General features: G+C 44.3%; 2 protein-coding genes and 1 long non-coding RNA gene across 8 annotated transcripts; all 3 read left to right on the top strand.

The window, feature by feature from the left end:
- The first annotated feature begins 630 nt into the window (after positions 1 to 630).
- LOC123068507 (EKC/KEOPS complex subunit TPRKB) lies at positions 631 to 3,597 on the top strand. The gene is made up of 7 exons (XM_044491092.1): positions 631 to 905; positions 1,021 to 1,087; positions 1,178 to 1,300; positions 1,442 to 1,525; positions 2,788 to 2,874; positions 2,971 to 3,146; positions 3,322 to 3,597. The coding sequence occupies exons 1-6, from the start codon at positions 835 to 837 to the stop codon at positions 3,055 to 3,057; spliced, it is 519 nt and encodes a 172-aa protein (XP_044347027.1). The 5' UTR covers positions 631 to 834; the 3' UTR covers positions 3,058 to 3,146; positions 3,322 to 3,597.
- Positions 3,598 to 4,748: 1,151 nt separating this feature from the next.
- Positions 4,749 to 8,454, top strand: LOC123068506 (sulfoquinovosyl transferase SQD2). Its single transcript, XM_044491091.1, has 11 exons — positions 4,749 to 5,086; positions 5,378 to 5,444; positions 5,578 to 5,648; positions 6,050 to 6,167; positions 6,274 to 6,347; positions 6,729 to 6,784; positions 6,878 to 6,961; positions 7,142 to 7,229; positions 7,331 to 7,408; positions 7,498 to 7,554; positions 7,639 to 8,454. Exons 1-11 carry the CDS (start codon positions 4,830 to 4,832, stop codon positions 8,147 to 8,149), a joined length of 1,461 nt encoding a protein of 486 aa, XP_044347026.1. The 5' UTR covers positions 4,749 to 4,829; the 3' UTR covers positions 8,150 to 8,454.
- Positions 8,455 to 9,077: 623 nt separating this feature from the next.
- LOC123068508 (uncharacterized) lies at positions 9,078 to 12,708 on the top strand. Of its 6 annotated transcripts, none has more exons than XR_006431798.1 (7): positions 9,078 to 9,200; positions 9,270 to 9,666; positions 9,963 to 10,276; positions 10,405 to 10,503; positions 11,167 to 11,233; positions 11,669 to 11,908; positions 12,417 to 12,708. It is a non-coding gene; the product is annotated as an uncharacterized lncRNA (long non-coding RNA). The 6 variants fall into 6 exon arrangements; XR_006431800.1 differs by lacking the exon at positions 9,078 to 9,200 and having other exon boundaries at positions 9,207 to 9,666; positions 12,417 to 12,471; positions 12,511 to 12,708; XR_006431797.1 differs by lacking the exon at positions 9,078 to 9,200 and having other exon boundaries at positions 9,207 to 9,666; positions 11,669 to 11,747; positions 11,868 to 11,908.
- Positions 12,709 to 12,895: the final 187 nt, after the last annotated feature.

Consider the following 12,895-nt stretch of genomic DNA (forward strand, 5'->3'; position numbering starts at 1 on the left):
TTTAACAAGAAACGTCGAGAGCCCCCAATGCTATTTCATTGCTTTTGGAATAGTATTTGTAACATACATATAGTCATATGAAAAAATCTCAAATAGACCACTTCCATTGAACGTGAATGTCCATCCACACTAAGAAGCCCGAAACAATAATAGTTGCCATGAGGCGTATGCTATCTCCCTCTCTCTGAATTTTGTGAGCAGTATCTCTGGTCAACTAGCAATTTCGGATGACTAAATTTTATCATGTTCTTAACTCTATTTTGTTATATGTTTAGGCAGGTAAAGAAATATTTTATAATATTAGCATTTTCTGCTTGGACAAATTTGAATCTTCTGAACAATTTTAATTTTAACTAAATTTTGCATCACCTATGAATGTGTTTATGCACATAAATATCAAAGTAAACTTGAATATAAATTGATTTTTTTCTCCCTTTGCAACGCACGGGCATTTGTGCTAGTATCTAATAACACAAATTGAGGGATGGCTTACTGGCTTACTCTTTTTCTTTGAGACAAGCTTGCTGTCTTGCTTCTTTTTCGATAAAAGGAATATATTAATATCGCGAAAAAAGCTTACTGTCTTACTACTTGCTCCTAATCTCCTATGATGTTTGTTGCTGGGCCAAGCCCACTTGTAGTGGCCCACTGTGAAAGGCCAGCGTCTGGCTCCTCTGCTCCTCCTCATCCCCTCCGCCGCCGCGCTGCTGCTCAACCAGAACGGAGAGCTTGCAAGATCAGCGTTGCGGTCCACACGCTCGGCCCCGCAAGGTCGCCGCCTCTGTGAAGGCCGCCCCACCGAATAAGAAGAAGGGGAAGAAACCAAACCTCGTCATGAAGAGCTTCCCTGTGGCCGGCGGCCGCAGCGTCTCCCTCGCCCTCTTCTCCGATGTCTCCAACAGCCGGTGCGTCTCCTCCCCCCTCTCCCTTCACCCTTGCTTCAGTAACCCATAAGTTGTGCGTCTGGGGACAGAGTTCTTGCTCGCTCATGATTACTGACGATGCTCGATATGAACACAGGGAGCTCCTAGATCTGATGCAGTCAGGGAAGCTGGAGCCGGAGGCCGCTTTTCTCAATGCATCACTGGTACTGTACCACACTCTACCATTCTTTTGATGCTAAATCCCCAGTCGCTGCAATTGAGGATACCAATTAGTTAAGTCGATGCAATGTCAGGTGCCGGGCGTGTTCCCGGTCCTCGCGGCGGCGCACAAAGCGCTGCTCTCCAAGTCGAGGGAGTCGCTGACCACGAGAACCCTGCACTCGGAGCTTGTCTATAATTGCTCTGGCTCGAAGCATGTGGGTTTCTCTAGTTGTTATTATTTCCTTCTCTTTCAGAGAATTATTGTTACTTTGGATGTACTTGATCTTGCATTACATGATGATGACATTGTTCTACCACAGTTTGCTGACAGTTTGCTTGGTTCTGTGTTTTTTTAGATAACTGAGTCCCTAAAGCGGTGCGGTATCGCTGATGACACGCAGTATATCCTTGCGGCTCGGTTTGATGCTTCAGATGAAGAGGTATAATGTTCAGGATGCACCCCTTGTTCAGTCATGGTTTTGAACCTGTCAGTTTCTTGCGAATAACCCTGCTTGATCAGTTTCTTGCTAATTGCCTGAGCTTGAGTACCACAAATTTGAAGTTTCGAACTTTCTTGCCCTGACGGTTGTAGTGTAAAACTGAAAAATCTTTCAAAACCTAGCTGAAACTTTCTTGCTTTGGACATTTAGTGTTGGTACTCTAATTATGGGCCTTGAATCAAGAGCTTCTTGTGATGACTCAAGATTTCAGTAAATAACTTTTAAGCGTTTTATGTGCATCAGTCTGGTTCCTATTACCAATTATTGGGATATCTGAAGAAAAAAAACATTATACGAAACCGAAATTCTCATGGCAAACTGATATCTTTGATTCCATATCTGGGTAAAAGAAAAATTGTGGGACCATCTTTCAGTTACTACAAAATATGAAGTTCAAAAGGAACAGTTTGAAATGAAAGTGTCTTCTTATATATGTTTGATCATAATATACCAAAATCACCTATCCTAGTAATGTGCATAGCAGTGTGGAAGAACTGCAGAACATGCCTGCAAACATTTTCTGAAGAACTGATGGGGCTCATCTCCCTCTCCTGCTCAATGCAGACCACTCTAGTGTTAGTACTCTAAGTATGGGGCCTTGAGTTAAGAGATTCTTGTAATTGTAATCACTCAAGATTTTAGTAAATAACTTGAAGCGTTTTATGTGCGCCACAATCTGGTTCCTGTTACCAATTATTGGGATATATGAAAAAAAAACATTATATGAAACCAAAAGTATACTTATATCTTTGATTCCATATCTGGGTAAAAAGAAATTGTGGGGCCAATGGGCCATCTCTGAGTTACTACAAAACATGAAGTTCAAAAGGAACATTTGGAGATGCAAGTGTCTTCTCATAGATGTTTGATCATAATATACCAAAATCACCTATCCTAGTAATGTGCATAGCAGTGTGGAAGAACTGCAGAACATGCCTGCAAACATTTTCTGAAGAACCAATACGAAAGAACTGATGGAGCTCATCTCCCTCTCCTGCTCTATGCAGACCACTCTAAATGTGTCAGAAGCACTATGAGATGAATTGAACAAGCAGTGTTACTGTATATGGTGCTCTTGAAATAAAATGTTACTTTCAGCGTGCACCCCCAGCTTCATACCATTTATATTCCTTATATACATCATTATCATTCTGAATGGAGGAATTCGAACAACCATCAAGTGTGAACTGGTTACATTGCAGATGAAAGCTCTGGAAAAGCTCATCAGCGGAACCGAGATTGATCTGTCGGAATTGGAGACAAGAGCAGACCAACCAAAGATTCTGAAGGTTTTTCAGCTGGACACTAGCTATATGACTCTTGAGTATCATAATTATTTTATCTTTCCTTTTCCTTGACTGAATATCCCTTTTCCCTACTGGCAGCAATACAAAATAACTCCACAAGAATTATCAATATCTACACTGCCAGAGGCAATCGTGTGCAGGATTGCTGCTCGAGACGCCCTCTGAGGTCTTAAAAACGATGGCCAGGACGTTCTGCAGCTGTGTGTGTCAAATTCTTTGGACGATCACCGCATCTGCCGCACCTCCTGTCGATGGTCAACAGTGGCGTATCTAGGGGGTGGACAGGGTGGTCCATGGACCACCCTGGAATTTCCCCATAATATATATAGCATAGAGAAAAATATATTTTTATAATAAATAAATATATTTATGTGAATATTTTGCATTGGTGGACCACCCTGGCATGTTGGGCTAGCTACGCCACTGATGGTCAAGCTCGTGGCGGCAGGATGTTTCAACTCATGAACTTAGGAATTGCATTACGGTAACATTCAGTCCTGGATGCTGTAGCGACAACTGAATAATATGTATGGTCACAGGCTCACGGCTTGAGTGTTTCTAAGATCACTTCATCAAGATTTAATGCAAGCAACCTTCAGTTGATATCGCGATGTTGACTCGGATCTGTTGTTTCGGTGACACTGCAGAACATGAGTAAAATCAGCGAAATATGTGTGGCCTGGGTCCATTGGTTTTATGGCTTTATCATGAACATAATGATGCGGTACTACTGGGATGATGTTTGCCTCCATCTTCATGTAATGGTTCACGTGTGTGTGTTCTGTCCAATGATGATGTTCCTGCAAGTTTGCCAGCATATCCTCGACTGTTTCTTTCAAAATTTACATGGATATCCTGCATCCCAAGGATCTGGTCGCTCACTGGCTTGGCTTGGCTGTGTCAGTGTCACTTGGCTGTTGCTAATTCTTCAGCTAGGCAACAAGATCTGATCTCTGCGGCTGAATTCTTCCCACTAGCAGCTCACCACACTTTCAGGCTTCTTTGTAGGCCATGGTAGCAGTTATTGTCAGTTAGTTTTTATTTTATACTATTACTGGCTGCTCCATGGTTGCCAAAAAACCTCCTTGGAATATACCCAGCACAACAATCATAGACCACATGACTGGGTGAAAATGACTCAGATCTGATTTCTCAGCCAAACCAATCCAAGAAAAACAAAAACAAATTTATGCATTATTGTACTAGCCTTGTAAGAGGGCTCACTTGACCAGGTAAATCCATTTTTACACACAAGATTTGGACTTCCGAATTCTGATATTGTTGTGCTCTAGTAGTAGGGGCAGTGCGTATTTCAGAAAAAGAAAGTAGGGGCCAGTTTTCCAAAAAATAAGGAAGTAGGGGCGATGCCCAAAGCTAAAAAATAATCCATTGTTTTCAACCCTACCCTATTTTTAATTCTTGTGCAAGCACAGTTATTTTCTCTGGGTCACTCTCGTGAGTCTTATCGCAAAATTTCGCTCTCTCACTTATCACTGCACTGAAAGCACACTGGCATTATTGACCTCTTCTTCTACACCAATTACTACTACTAAGACTCCAAGCATTTTTTTTTCCAAGTTATTCTCAACACTGCCTGTACATTTAGCTTGGCGGGCAGTGTTAAATAAACAAATCCCAGCTGCACACTTGCACATCACCAGAGATTTATTGGATTATGTGCGAAAGATTTGGGTTTTTGCCACAGCCAATCATGCATCAACCATTCATTTACTATCTCAGGCATCCTTGAAAGATATACTACTAGTATCTCAGAAGAAGAAATTATTAGAGAAAGAGAGAGGCGATCTTGGAGGCAAACGGAAGCATATGCTTTGCAAAGTTCCCTCCAATATCCCCAACGGAATATCCCCTCGAATTCTCCCACTTCTCTTCTCTCTCTCTCTCTCTCTCTCTCTCTCTCTCTCTCTCTACCTCATATGCCCCGCCGTCTTTCTTGCTCCCACACGCAGCACCCATTCCAACACACACACGCAACAATTGCAGCTTGTACCAGCACACAGCCAAGGCAAGATTCTGCTAGGTTTGGTTCTTGGTTTCTTGCGGGGGCGGCGGCAATGGCGATCGGCACCGACGACCTGGAGGAGGCGCCGCCGCTCCTGCTCCTCGACGACGACGAGGCCGCCTACCCGCGCCCCCGCCGCGTCGCGCTCTTCGTCGAGCCGTCGCCATTCGCGTAAGAACTCACCTGCCCACCCTTCCAAGCTTCCTTTGTGAGGGCCCTTGGTTGCTGAAGCTCTGGTCTGATATTTGCGGCGCCCTCCCTTGTTTTCTCATGTTTGTTGGGTCTTTGGGACATGCGAATATTGATGAAAACTGAAGGAAAAAAATCGTGAATTGCATTTTTTTTGAAAAGGAAATTACAAATTGCGTCGACAGAATCCATTTTTTTTTGTTAATGGTAACTGCCGATGGTGATTAAGCTGAGTTTCCATGTATGCTCTCACATTTTAAACTATTTTTGCAGCTACATCTCTGGGTACAAGAATCGGTTCCAGAACTTCATCAAGCATCTGCGCGAAATGGGCGACGAGGTACACATTTGTTTTTGATGTCATTGGTTAAGTACTACTGATCAGTGGTGGGTTTGAGACAACCACAGGGCAGTGGATTAGTAGCATGTGCAGTGGCTTAGTTTGGGACGTTTCTGGTGTGTTTTGCTTGCAGGTCATTGTTGTGACCAACCATGAGGGGGTTCCACAGGAGTTCCACGGTGCTAAGGTTATTGGTTCATGGAGGTAAGTTCTCAAGGGATTTGTTTCTACATTCGTCTTGGGATATAAAATGAGCATCTACGCTACATTTAAAAGCTTCAATCTTTTTTGTACATGACCATGAATTGCTCTGTTAAGATACAACAACATTTGGAATTTCTAGTTCTAGGGGCTCAGGAGATCCTGTTCTTTTACAATCCAAACGTATTACCAAATCAAGTACCGCCTTCTTCTTTTCAAGTACTCCAGTCATATACTTTCTGAACAAGTGCTCCAGCTCAGCTGTATGCATGAACTGATGAATGCTATGATAGTCAATCTGTAAAAGATTGTGAGTGATGTGCTCATTTTGATCGAACCGCATGATCTGCCGTGCCTTTCGGTGTCCTATTTATGCTTACAACCGTTTTTCTCATCATCTCCAGCTTTCCATGTCCACTCTATGGAAAGGTTCCTCTCTCACTGGCACTCAGCCCTAGGATCATCTCAGAGGTTGCAAAGTTCAAGCCTGACATCATTCATGCGTCCTCACCTGGAATCATGGTAGCTTCATGGGCACAATCGTTTCTTTAAAATCGTATGTGTGTTCTCCGGCGATCGGTTAGCTGCTGCTAGGTATATATGATGACACTCTGCTTCCATTTTTCAGGTTTTTGGAGCCCTTGCGATTGCTAAACTGCTCAGTGTCCCCCTGGTGATGTCCTACCACACCCATGTCCCAGTGTAAGCTTAACTTGTTGTCTTCCTTGAAAAGATCGCTTATAATGCTCGTGTACCTGTAAATTAATATTACGAGGTTCTTTATTTTCCGATAGCATATAATAAGTATATCTAGCACATTAAAAAAACAGAATGCAATTCATAATTCCCAGAATAAATTGGTAATGTCGTTGGCTTAGTTACTATTGTGTCGGGAACATAAATAACTGTTTGGTGCCTATAGCAATATCAAGCAATTTATAGGATTTATTTATAACACAGGAGTACATTAACAGTTCAGATTGCCGCCTCTTAAGATAGAAGCCTTTTATCTTAGTTGATAGTGAACCACCAGTTTGATCAGTTTGCCATAGCAGCCGAATGATATCTATATTTCCCCTGCAGATACATTCCAAGATATACATTTAGCTGGCTCGTCGAACCAATGTGGCAAGTCATCCGTAAGCCATCCACTCCTGCTTAATCTGCGATTACTGCAAACAGTCAAATTTTATGTCACAAACACACTAATTTGGTGATGTTCTTCTCCACAGGGTTCCTCCACAGAGCTGCTGACCTAACTTTGGTACCATCTGTTGCTATCATCAAGGATTTTGAAACTGCCCATGTCATTTCAGGTTGGTTAATGATTCTACATGCTAAATTGTACTCCCTCCGTAAACTAATTTAAGAGCGTTTAGATAACTATTTTAGTGATCTAAACCCTCTTATATTAGTTTACAGAGGTAGTAGTACACTGCATGTCCTGATGTTCTTATGGTTCTCATGCTAATGATTTGGTTTATATCATTGTTCAGCTAACCGGATACGCCTTTGGAACAAAGGCGTCGATTCTGCCAGCTTCCATCCCAGGTTCCGCAGCCATGAGATGCGCGTGAGGCTAAGGTGAAATTCCATTTCATTGCTTCCTGAATGAATGGTTATGTACTAGCTAGACCGAGACCAACGACTGTTGGCACTTCTGACATGTTGTGTGTTATTTTCAGTGACAGTGAGCCAGATAAACCATTGATAATTCACGTCGGGCGCTTTGGGCGCGAGAAGAATTTGGACTTTCTGAAAATGTGAGCAATGTTCCTACTTTGCACTAGTGTTTTGTGCCTTGCAGTATGAATGGGTTGCTTGACACTAATTCTGGTTTATGGTTGAGCAGGGTAATGGATCGGTTGCCTGGAGTAAGAATTGCATTCGTCGGAGATGGACCGTATAGGTAATGTCATGGTCACTCCTCCATCTTGTTTCTCAAGCTTGCATACATTAGTCTATTGACATGCTCCCTGAAATTAACTTCCAGGACTGAGTTGGAGAAGATGTTCGAGGGAATGCCGGCGGTGTTCACCGGGATGATGCAAGGGGAGGAGCTCTCGCAGGTGTACGCGAGCGGCGACGTCTTCGTGATGCCCTCGGAGTCGGAGACGCTCGGCCAAGTAGTCCTGGAGTCCATGTCGTCCGGGGTGCCCGTGGTGGCGGTCCGCGCCGGCGGGATCCCCGACATAATCCCGGGGGACGCGGAGGGGAGGACCAGCTTCCTCTTCGCCCCGGGGGACCTCGACGACTGTGTCGGCAAGATTAGGTTACTACTGACGGACGACGAGTTCAGGGGCGACATGGGGAGGACCGCCAGGGCGGAGATGGAGAAGTGTGATTGGAGGGCCGCCTCCAAGACGATCCGCAACGAGTTCTACAGCTCGGCAATCGACTACTGGCGGAAGAAGCAGGCGGACATTGTTCAGCCGCTGCAATGGCTGGCGCAAATGTTCATGCCGGCGCCGAACCGGGTCATCGGCGGCGGCATCAAGCAGTAGTGGTGCATCTTAGCCATGATCTAGGCAGGGCGGGGGCTGGAAGATGGGTGGATAATTCCATGCATTCCTTGTAAATTCTTGGTATATAGTGCAGTGTCAATAGGTGAGAGATAGTTTCTGTTTTTTATCTGTGTGAAATTGGGATACTATGATTGGTTGTACTGTAATAGTGGAAATGTGCTGAACTTTCTGGTGGTGCACAAGATCCATCAGTTTGTGGAAGCAAGCAGAATCCACATCAGCCATGTAATGCCCACATATGTACTCCCTCCATTCACTATTGTAAGATGTTTTAGCTTTTTTCATACTCGAATGTATATAGACACATTTTAATGTGTTTGTTCACTCATTTCAGTATATATGTAGTCTGTACTGAAATATCCAAAACATATTATATTTGTAAACGGAGGGAGCAAGTTGTAAGCTTTGTTGCATGAAGAAAGGAAGGGAAAATGAGGAAACAACAATATATGTGCGTAAACAGCAGAAATAGTGTATGAACCTTTCACTGTCGTTGCTATGGAAACCTTTTTACGACTCACGATGTTCATCGCATCATAAGATTCTGCATAACTGTAGAAAGCTATCTGGTTAACATAATGTAAGCTAGTCGTAAATTTGTTGCGTTCGCCTCCATTTCAAATGCCATGAGTCCAGGCATATAACCAGATAAATAATACTCCCACCAAGAAATCACAACACTTGCATGCCATTCCTTGAATCCGGTCGCAGAACCAGATGTGGGGAAAGGAAATGTGTTTTAAGAGCACCGTGCACGGTTAAGAGTGCATCGAAACTCCCATAACATGGAAACAAGACTTGGCAAGGTGGAAAGGGTTCAGAAGACACCCATCCGGAAAATAAGAAAAGCAGATCTAACATATAAAGCCTCCTAGACTCCTAGTCACAACCGATGCCTCGAACGCACCGCACCACGCGAGGAAAAAAACCACCGCATCGCCCCGCGCGTGAAAAAAAAACAGCCAGGATGCAGCGCACCACGCGAGGAAAAAACCACCGCACCGCGCGAGGGACGCACTCGACGGCCGTGGTGAGCCCCGTGCCCGTCCTCTTTCTCCTCCATCCCCGTTCCCTCATCTAACCCTAAATCTCGCCCCAGCCGTCTCTTTCCTCCCCGCGCCGCCTGCCCCGGATCTGGAGGAAGAGGAGGGAGGCAGGATCTGGAGGAGGAAGAGGAGATCCGGGCATCCCGGCGGTGGCTCGACCGATGCGAGGTGACGACGAGCTAATGAGTGCCTCTTCGACTCCTTCCTCCGTCCTCGCCGCTGCCGCCGCTCCGACTCCTCTCTCCGTGCTCGCCGCCGCTGCCGCCTCTATTTACGTCCTGCGGGATGACGCCGCAGCTCCGTCTGACCGACCCTCATGGAGGCGGTGCTGCCGGCCATGAGCTTGCCGCCCCCCTGCTTCTGGTGACTAGCAGCTAAAGGAAGGAGAGGGGAGCTCGACGGATTGCGTCTCATACAGACCCACACGCCCCCTGACTTCGACAAGACCAGGTGATCTTATTTCCTTCCCCTTTTCACAGTGGTCCAGGCAGAGATGGTACAGTGGAGAAGGCAGATCATGTTTGAGCAGACCAACCTTTCTTTCTATAGAAATTTCCCCCCATATTTATTGTATATCAATAGGAGAGAAATGATGTTGTAGTGAAGTTTTCAGTGTTGTGTATGTCTGGTCTGTAGGAATGATGGTCGAGAAAATGGTCCAGAACATAGTTCTAGATGCTCATACAATTTCAGTGTTGTGTATATGTGGTTGCAGTGCAGTTTTGTTGATCTACATGCATTTTCAGCATTATAGTATTGACCCCTCGTCCGCCCCGGGTGCGGAGGCGAGCTTCCCAGCGACGGTGGCACTGGCTTGAGGCGGGGGAGCGGCTGATGCAGGGTTGGATCGAGGCATGGGAGCGACGGATGCGGGCGTCGACCTGCGAAGAGGCGAGAGGAGCGGTGGTTGCGGCGTTGAGCTGCGAAGAGGTGCCGCTCGGGCGCGAGACCACAGAGGCGGGAGCGGCTGCTTCGGGCCCCGGCCGTCTCATTCACCGATGACGGCCTCCTTGGCCTCAACATCAAGGGCCGCCTTCTCGCAGAGAAGAACTTCAAGCTGGTACAGTAGAATCACTGCCCATTCCCCCAACCATCAGCATTTGCCTTCATGGCCATAACCATCTTGATTTTGTATTACCTGTACCTAAACCTGAACCTTGTCGTTCCTCTATTCCTGCCTGCCTGCAGAAGAGGAAGAGCGGCGCCGTCGAGTTCGCCTAGACCATACTCGACTTCAGAAAGGGCCAAGACGTCAGGATCAAGGCCGGATACGAGCTCTATCGCAAGGTACGACGCAGGCTACACACATTTGTTCTGTTGGTTAAGCCGTCTCGTTCCCTTCCCTTCATGCAATGCGTGCAAAACCCATTGCCGTCGAATATACATGTGTCTCTGCTGCATTTATCTACAGAATTAACATGCTAAATTCTATTGCAAATATATTATTCTGACATGGGTCTACTGGGATTCATTTGCTGCTTCTGTTTTGATTGTTCCCACTAAGATCACCACCGCTTGTGCCTGAATTTCTATCAGTCAGCAGCAACAAACCCTTGTACCAGCACTAAATATTATATGTCCATGCAGTGGGAAAGTGCAGGCCAGTTTCTCTTTTGTAAAGCAAAAAGGTTCAGAGCAGCACACACTTGCTCCTCACCAGTCACATTCGCTCAAGAAACCTTAGCACATATCAGTACATTGGTCCGATTACTTCTGGCACAATATCAGAACATTGGCCAGTTTCTCTTAAAGCAAAAAAAGTATTGCCTTGAATTTGATACCCATTTTTTTCTCTAGCTGGGAACTAAAATGTTCTCTAAGTAGTGAGTGGTAGTCTGTATGAAGATTCTTCTCTCAGTCATCTAGGTTCCATATCCAGTTATTTATTGTTAATACTTAATACTCTGATGTTATTGTACATCATTTCTAATCTTTGTATTTATACTGAAGGTACAAAGCTGAAATGCTTGATGATGCGCCTCGTATATTCGAGGCTGTTTTCCAGTGTACCCTTGAGGTAGGAATTACAACCTTGTTTGATTGTTCGGTCTGGCCAGATGATTACTAAAAATTTCGAAGATTATCTTGAGCCCGCCTCAAGTTTTTTTTTTCTTTACTTCATGCTATTGGCACCCATTGCTTCAAAGCTTTAATTCAGCTTTCCAGACAGGTTTATGATGACTTTTTTAATTGCTACTATCAGCTCCTTCGATGTTATCTATTAATACAGAAACCCAAATTACTTCTCTTGAATTTGATCATTGGACTATTTGTTTCAGCAATTGAAGCTTGTGATGTATTCGATTAACTAAGTATGCTTCCTGCTATTTTTTTTACACTATTGTTAATGCCAAACTGTTGTCATGACTTACTGGTGAAATTTAGAAGTGATATATTTGCACATATATACGGGTATTTAACTTAACATGATCTGCATGTTCTGAATCTGCAGTTCTGCACTATGCTCTGCTGGATGTCGCCTAAGCAGAGGATGCGGCAGTCTCGGCCACATTTGGTTTTCCTAAGCTAATGTGGGGTTTCTTTCCCTTATATTCTTGCAAGATGTGGTAATATGTTTCATGCCGTCTCCTGTTCGATGAAATGCCTGTGAGCTGAAACATTTTGCATTGCATGTTTCTCTGCCTGTGCAGGTTCTTTGTTGGTTCGTTCGACCATGCCGTTAACCAACAAGGTTAGGTCTATTCAGATTGCCTTGGGTTATTACTTCTTGATAATATAGGCCGTGAACTCCTGCATTTGTGCGGCTAGGTTGCCTGTCTATGTGTTTCGGGGTTCACCTTATTATGCTTGTCGTGCTTTGTATGGGTTTTCCTTCAGATCTTGTTAGAAAAAAAATGTGTTCTTGATTACTTATGCTTGTCTTGGTGGTTTTCTTCCTGGGTGATTGTGTGCTCATATGCCATTGGTCGATATCCATGTTTACAGAGGATGCCCACTTTTCTTAGTTTCATACCGATTCTTAATAGTCTTGCAATGCCTGCTCGGGTTAGTTCTTTAAATGAGTAGAGATAATAAATGTATGGGGGTTCCGATATCAAATGTACCACCTGGTTATTGTTTACCCAACTAATACGTGCTGCTTGGTGATAAAGGAAAAACAGCTAGAAAAATAATTAATAAAGTGTACCATCTGCTTATTGTTTTATACACAGTCGCTTGATTCTTTTGTTCCTCTATAGGCCTCTGATCATGTCTGCAGTGTGCGGCTAGGTTGTTCGTCCGTCTGGGTCGTAGGTTCTTTCCTTCCTGCCAACGGCGGGTACAAGACTCGAGCTTCTTTCCTTCCTGCCAACGGCGGGTACAAGACTCGAGCGGTTAATGGGCAAGCACTATATGCACCATTCATCTATGCTAATATAGCCTGTTTTGTAAAGCCAATGTATGCTATCACCAAGTGATCTGAATATTTTCTTTCAAGCATCAAGCTTTCGTGTAATGGAATATAAGTATTTTAAGTTGATTCTAAATCAATCTCATACACATGCTTTGAATGCTTGGCTCACTCGCTTTTTGCGTCATGGTCAAACATGCAGCGATGACTTTGTTTAATATTTATCACTTCATAGCGCCTATATGTGACTATCTACTTTCTTTGCTAATAACATTGTAAATAATTAATCGTAACCTTCTTAGAACATTATGTATCATCACTAAGCAT

The sequence above is a fragment of the Triticum aestivum genome, chromosome 3B, assembly GCF_018294505.1.
Source record: "Triticum aestivum cultivar Chinese Spring chromosome 3B, IWGSC CS RefSeq v2.1, whole genome shotgun sequence".
NCBI classification, from domain to species: domain Eukaryota; kingdom Viridiplantae; phylum Streptophyta; class Magnoliopsida; order Poales; family Poaceae; genus Triticum; species Triticum aestivum.

Excerpts from the sequence above, each read along its gene's own strand:
- LOC123068506 (XM_044491091.1), top strand. The coding sequence starts at position 4,830 with ATGCCCCGCCGTCTTTCTTGCTCCCACACGCAGCACCCATTCCAACAC. Across the intron at positions 6,168-6,273 it reads CGTCCTCACCTGGAATCATG|GTTTTTGGAGCCCTTGCGAT; the intron begins GTAGCTTCATGG and ends TCCATTTTTCAG. Across the intron at positions 6,785-6,877 it reads ACCAATGTGGCAAGTCATCC|GGTTCCTCCACAGAGCTGCT; the intron begins GTAAGCCATCCA and ends TCTTCTCCACAG.
- LOC123068507 (XM_044491092.1), top strand. The coding sequence starts at position 835 with ATGAAGAGCTTCCCTGTGGCCGGCGGCCGCAGCGTCTCCCTCGCCCTC. Across the intron at positions 1,088-1,177 it reads CTTTTCTCAATGCATCACTG|GTGCCGGGCGTGTTCCCGGT; the intron begins GTACTGTACCAC and ends ATGCAATGTCAG. Across the intron at positions 1,301-1,441 it reads ATTGCTCTGGCTCGAAGCAT|ATAACTGAGTCCCTAAAGCG; the intron begins GTGGGTTTCTCT and ends GTGTTTTTTTAG.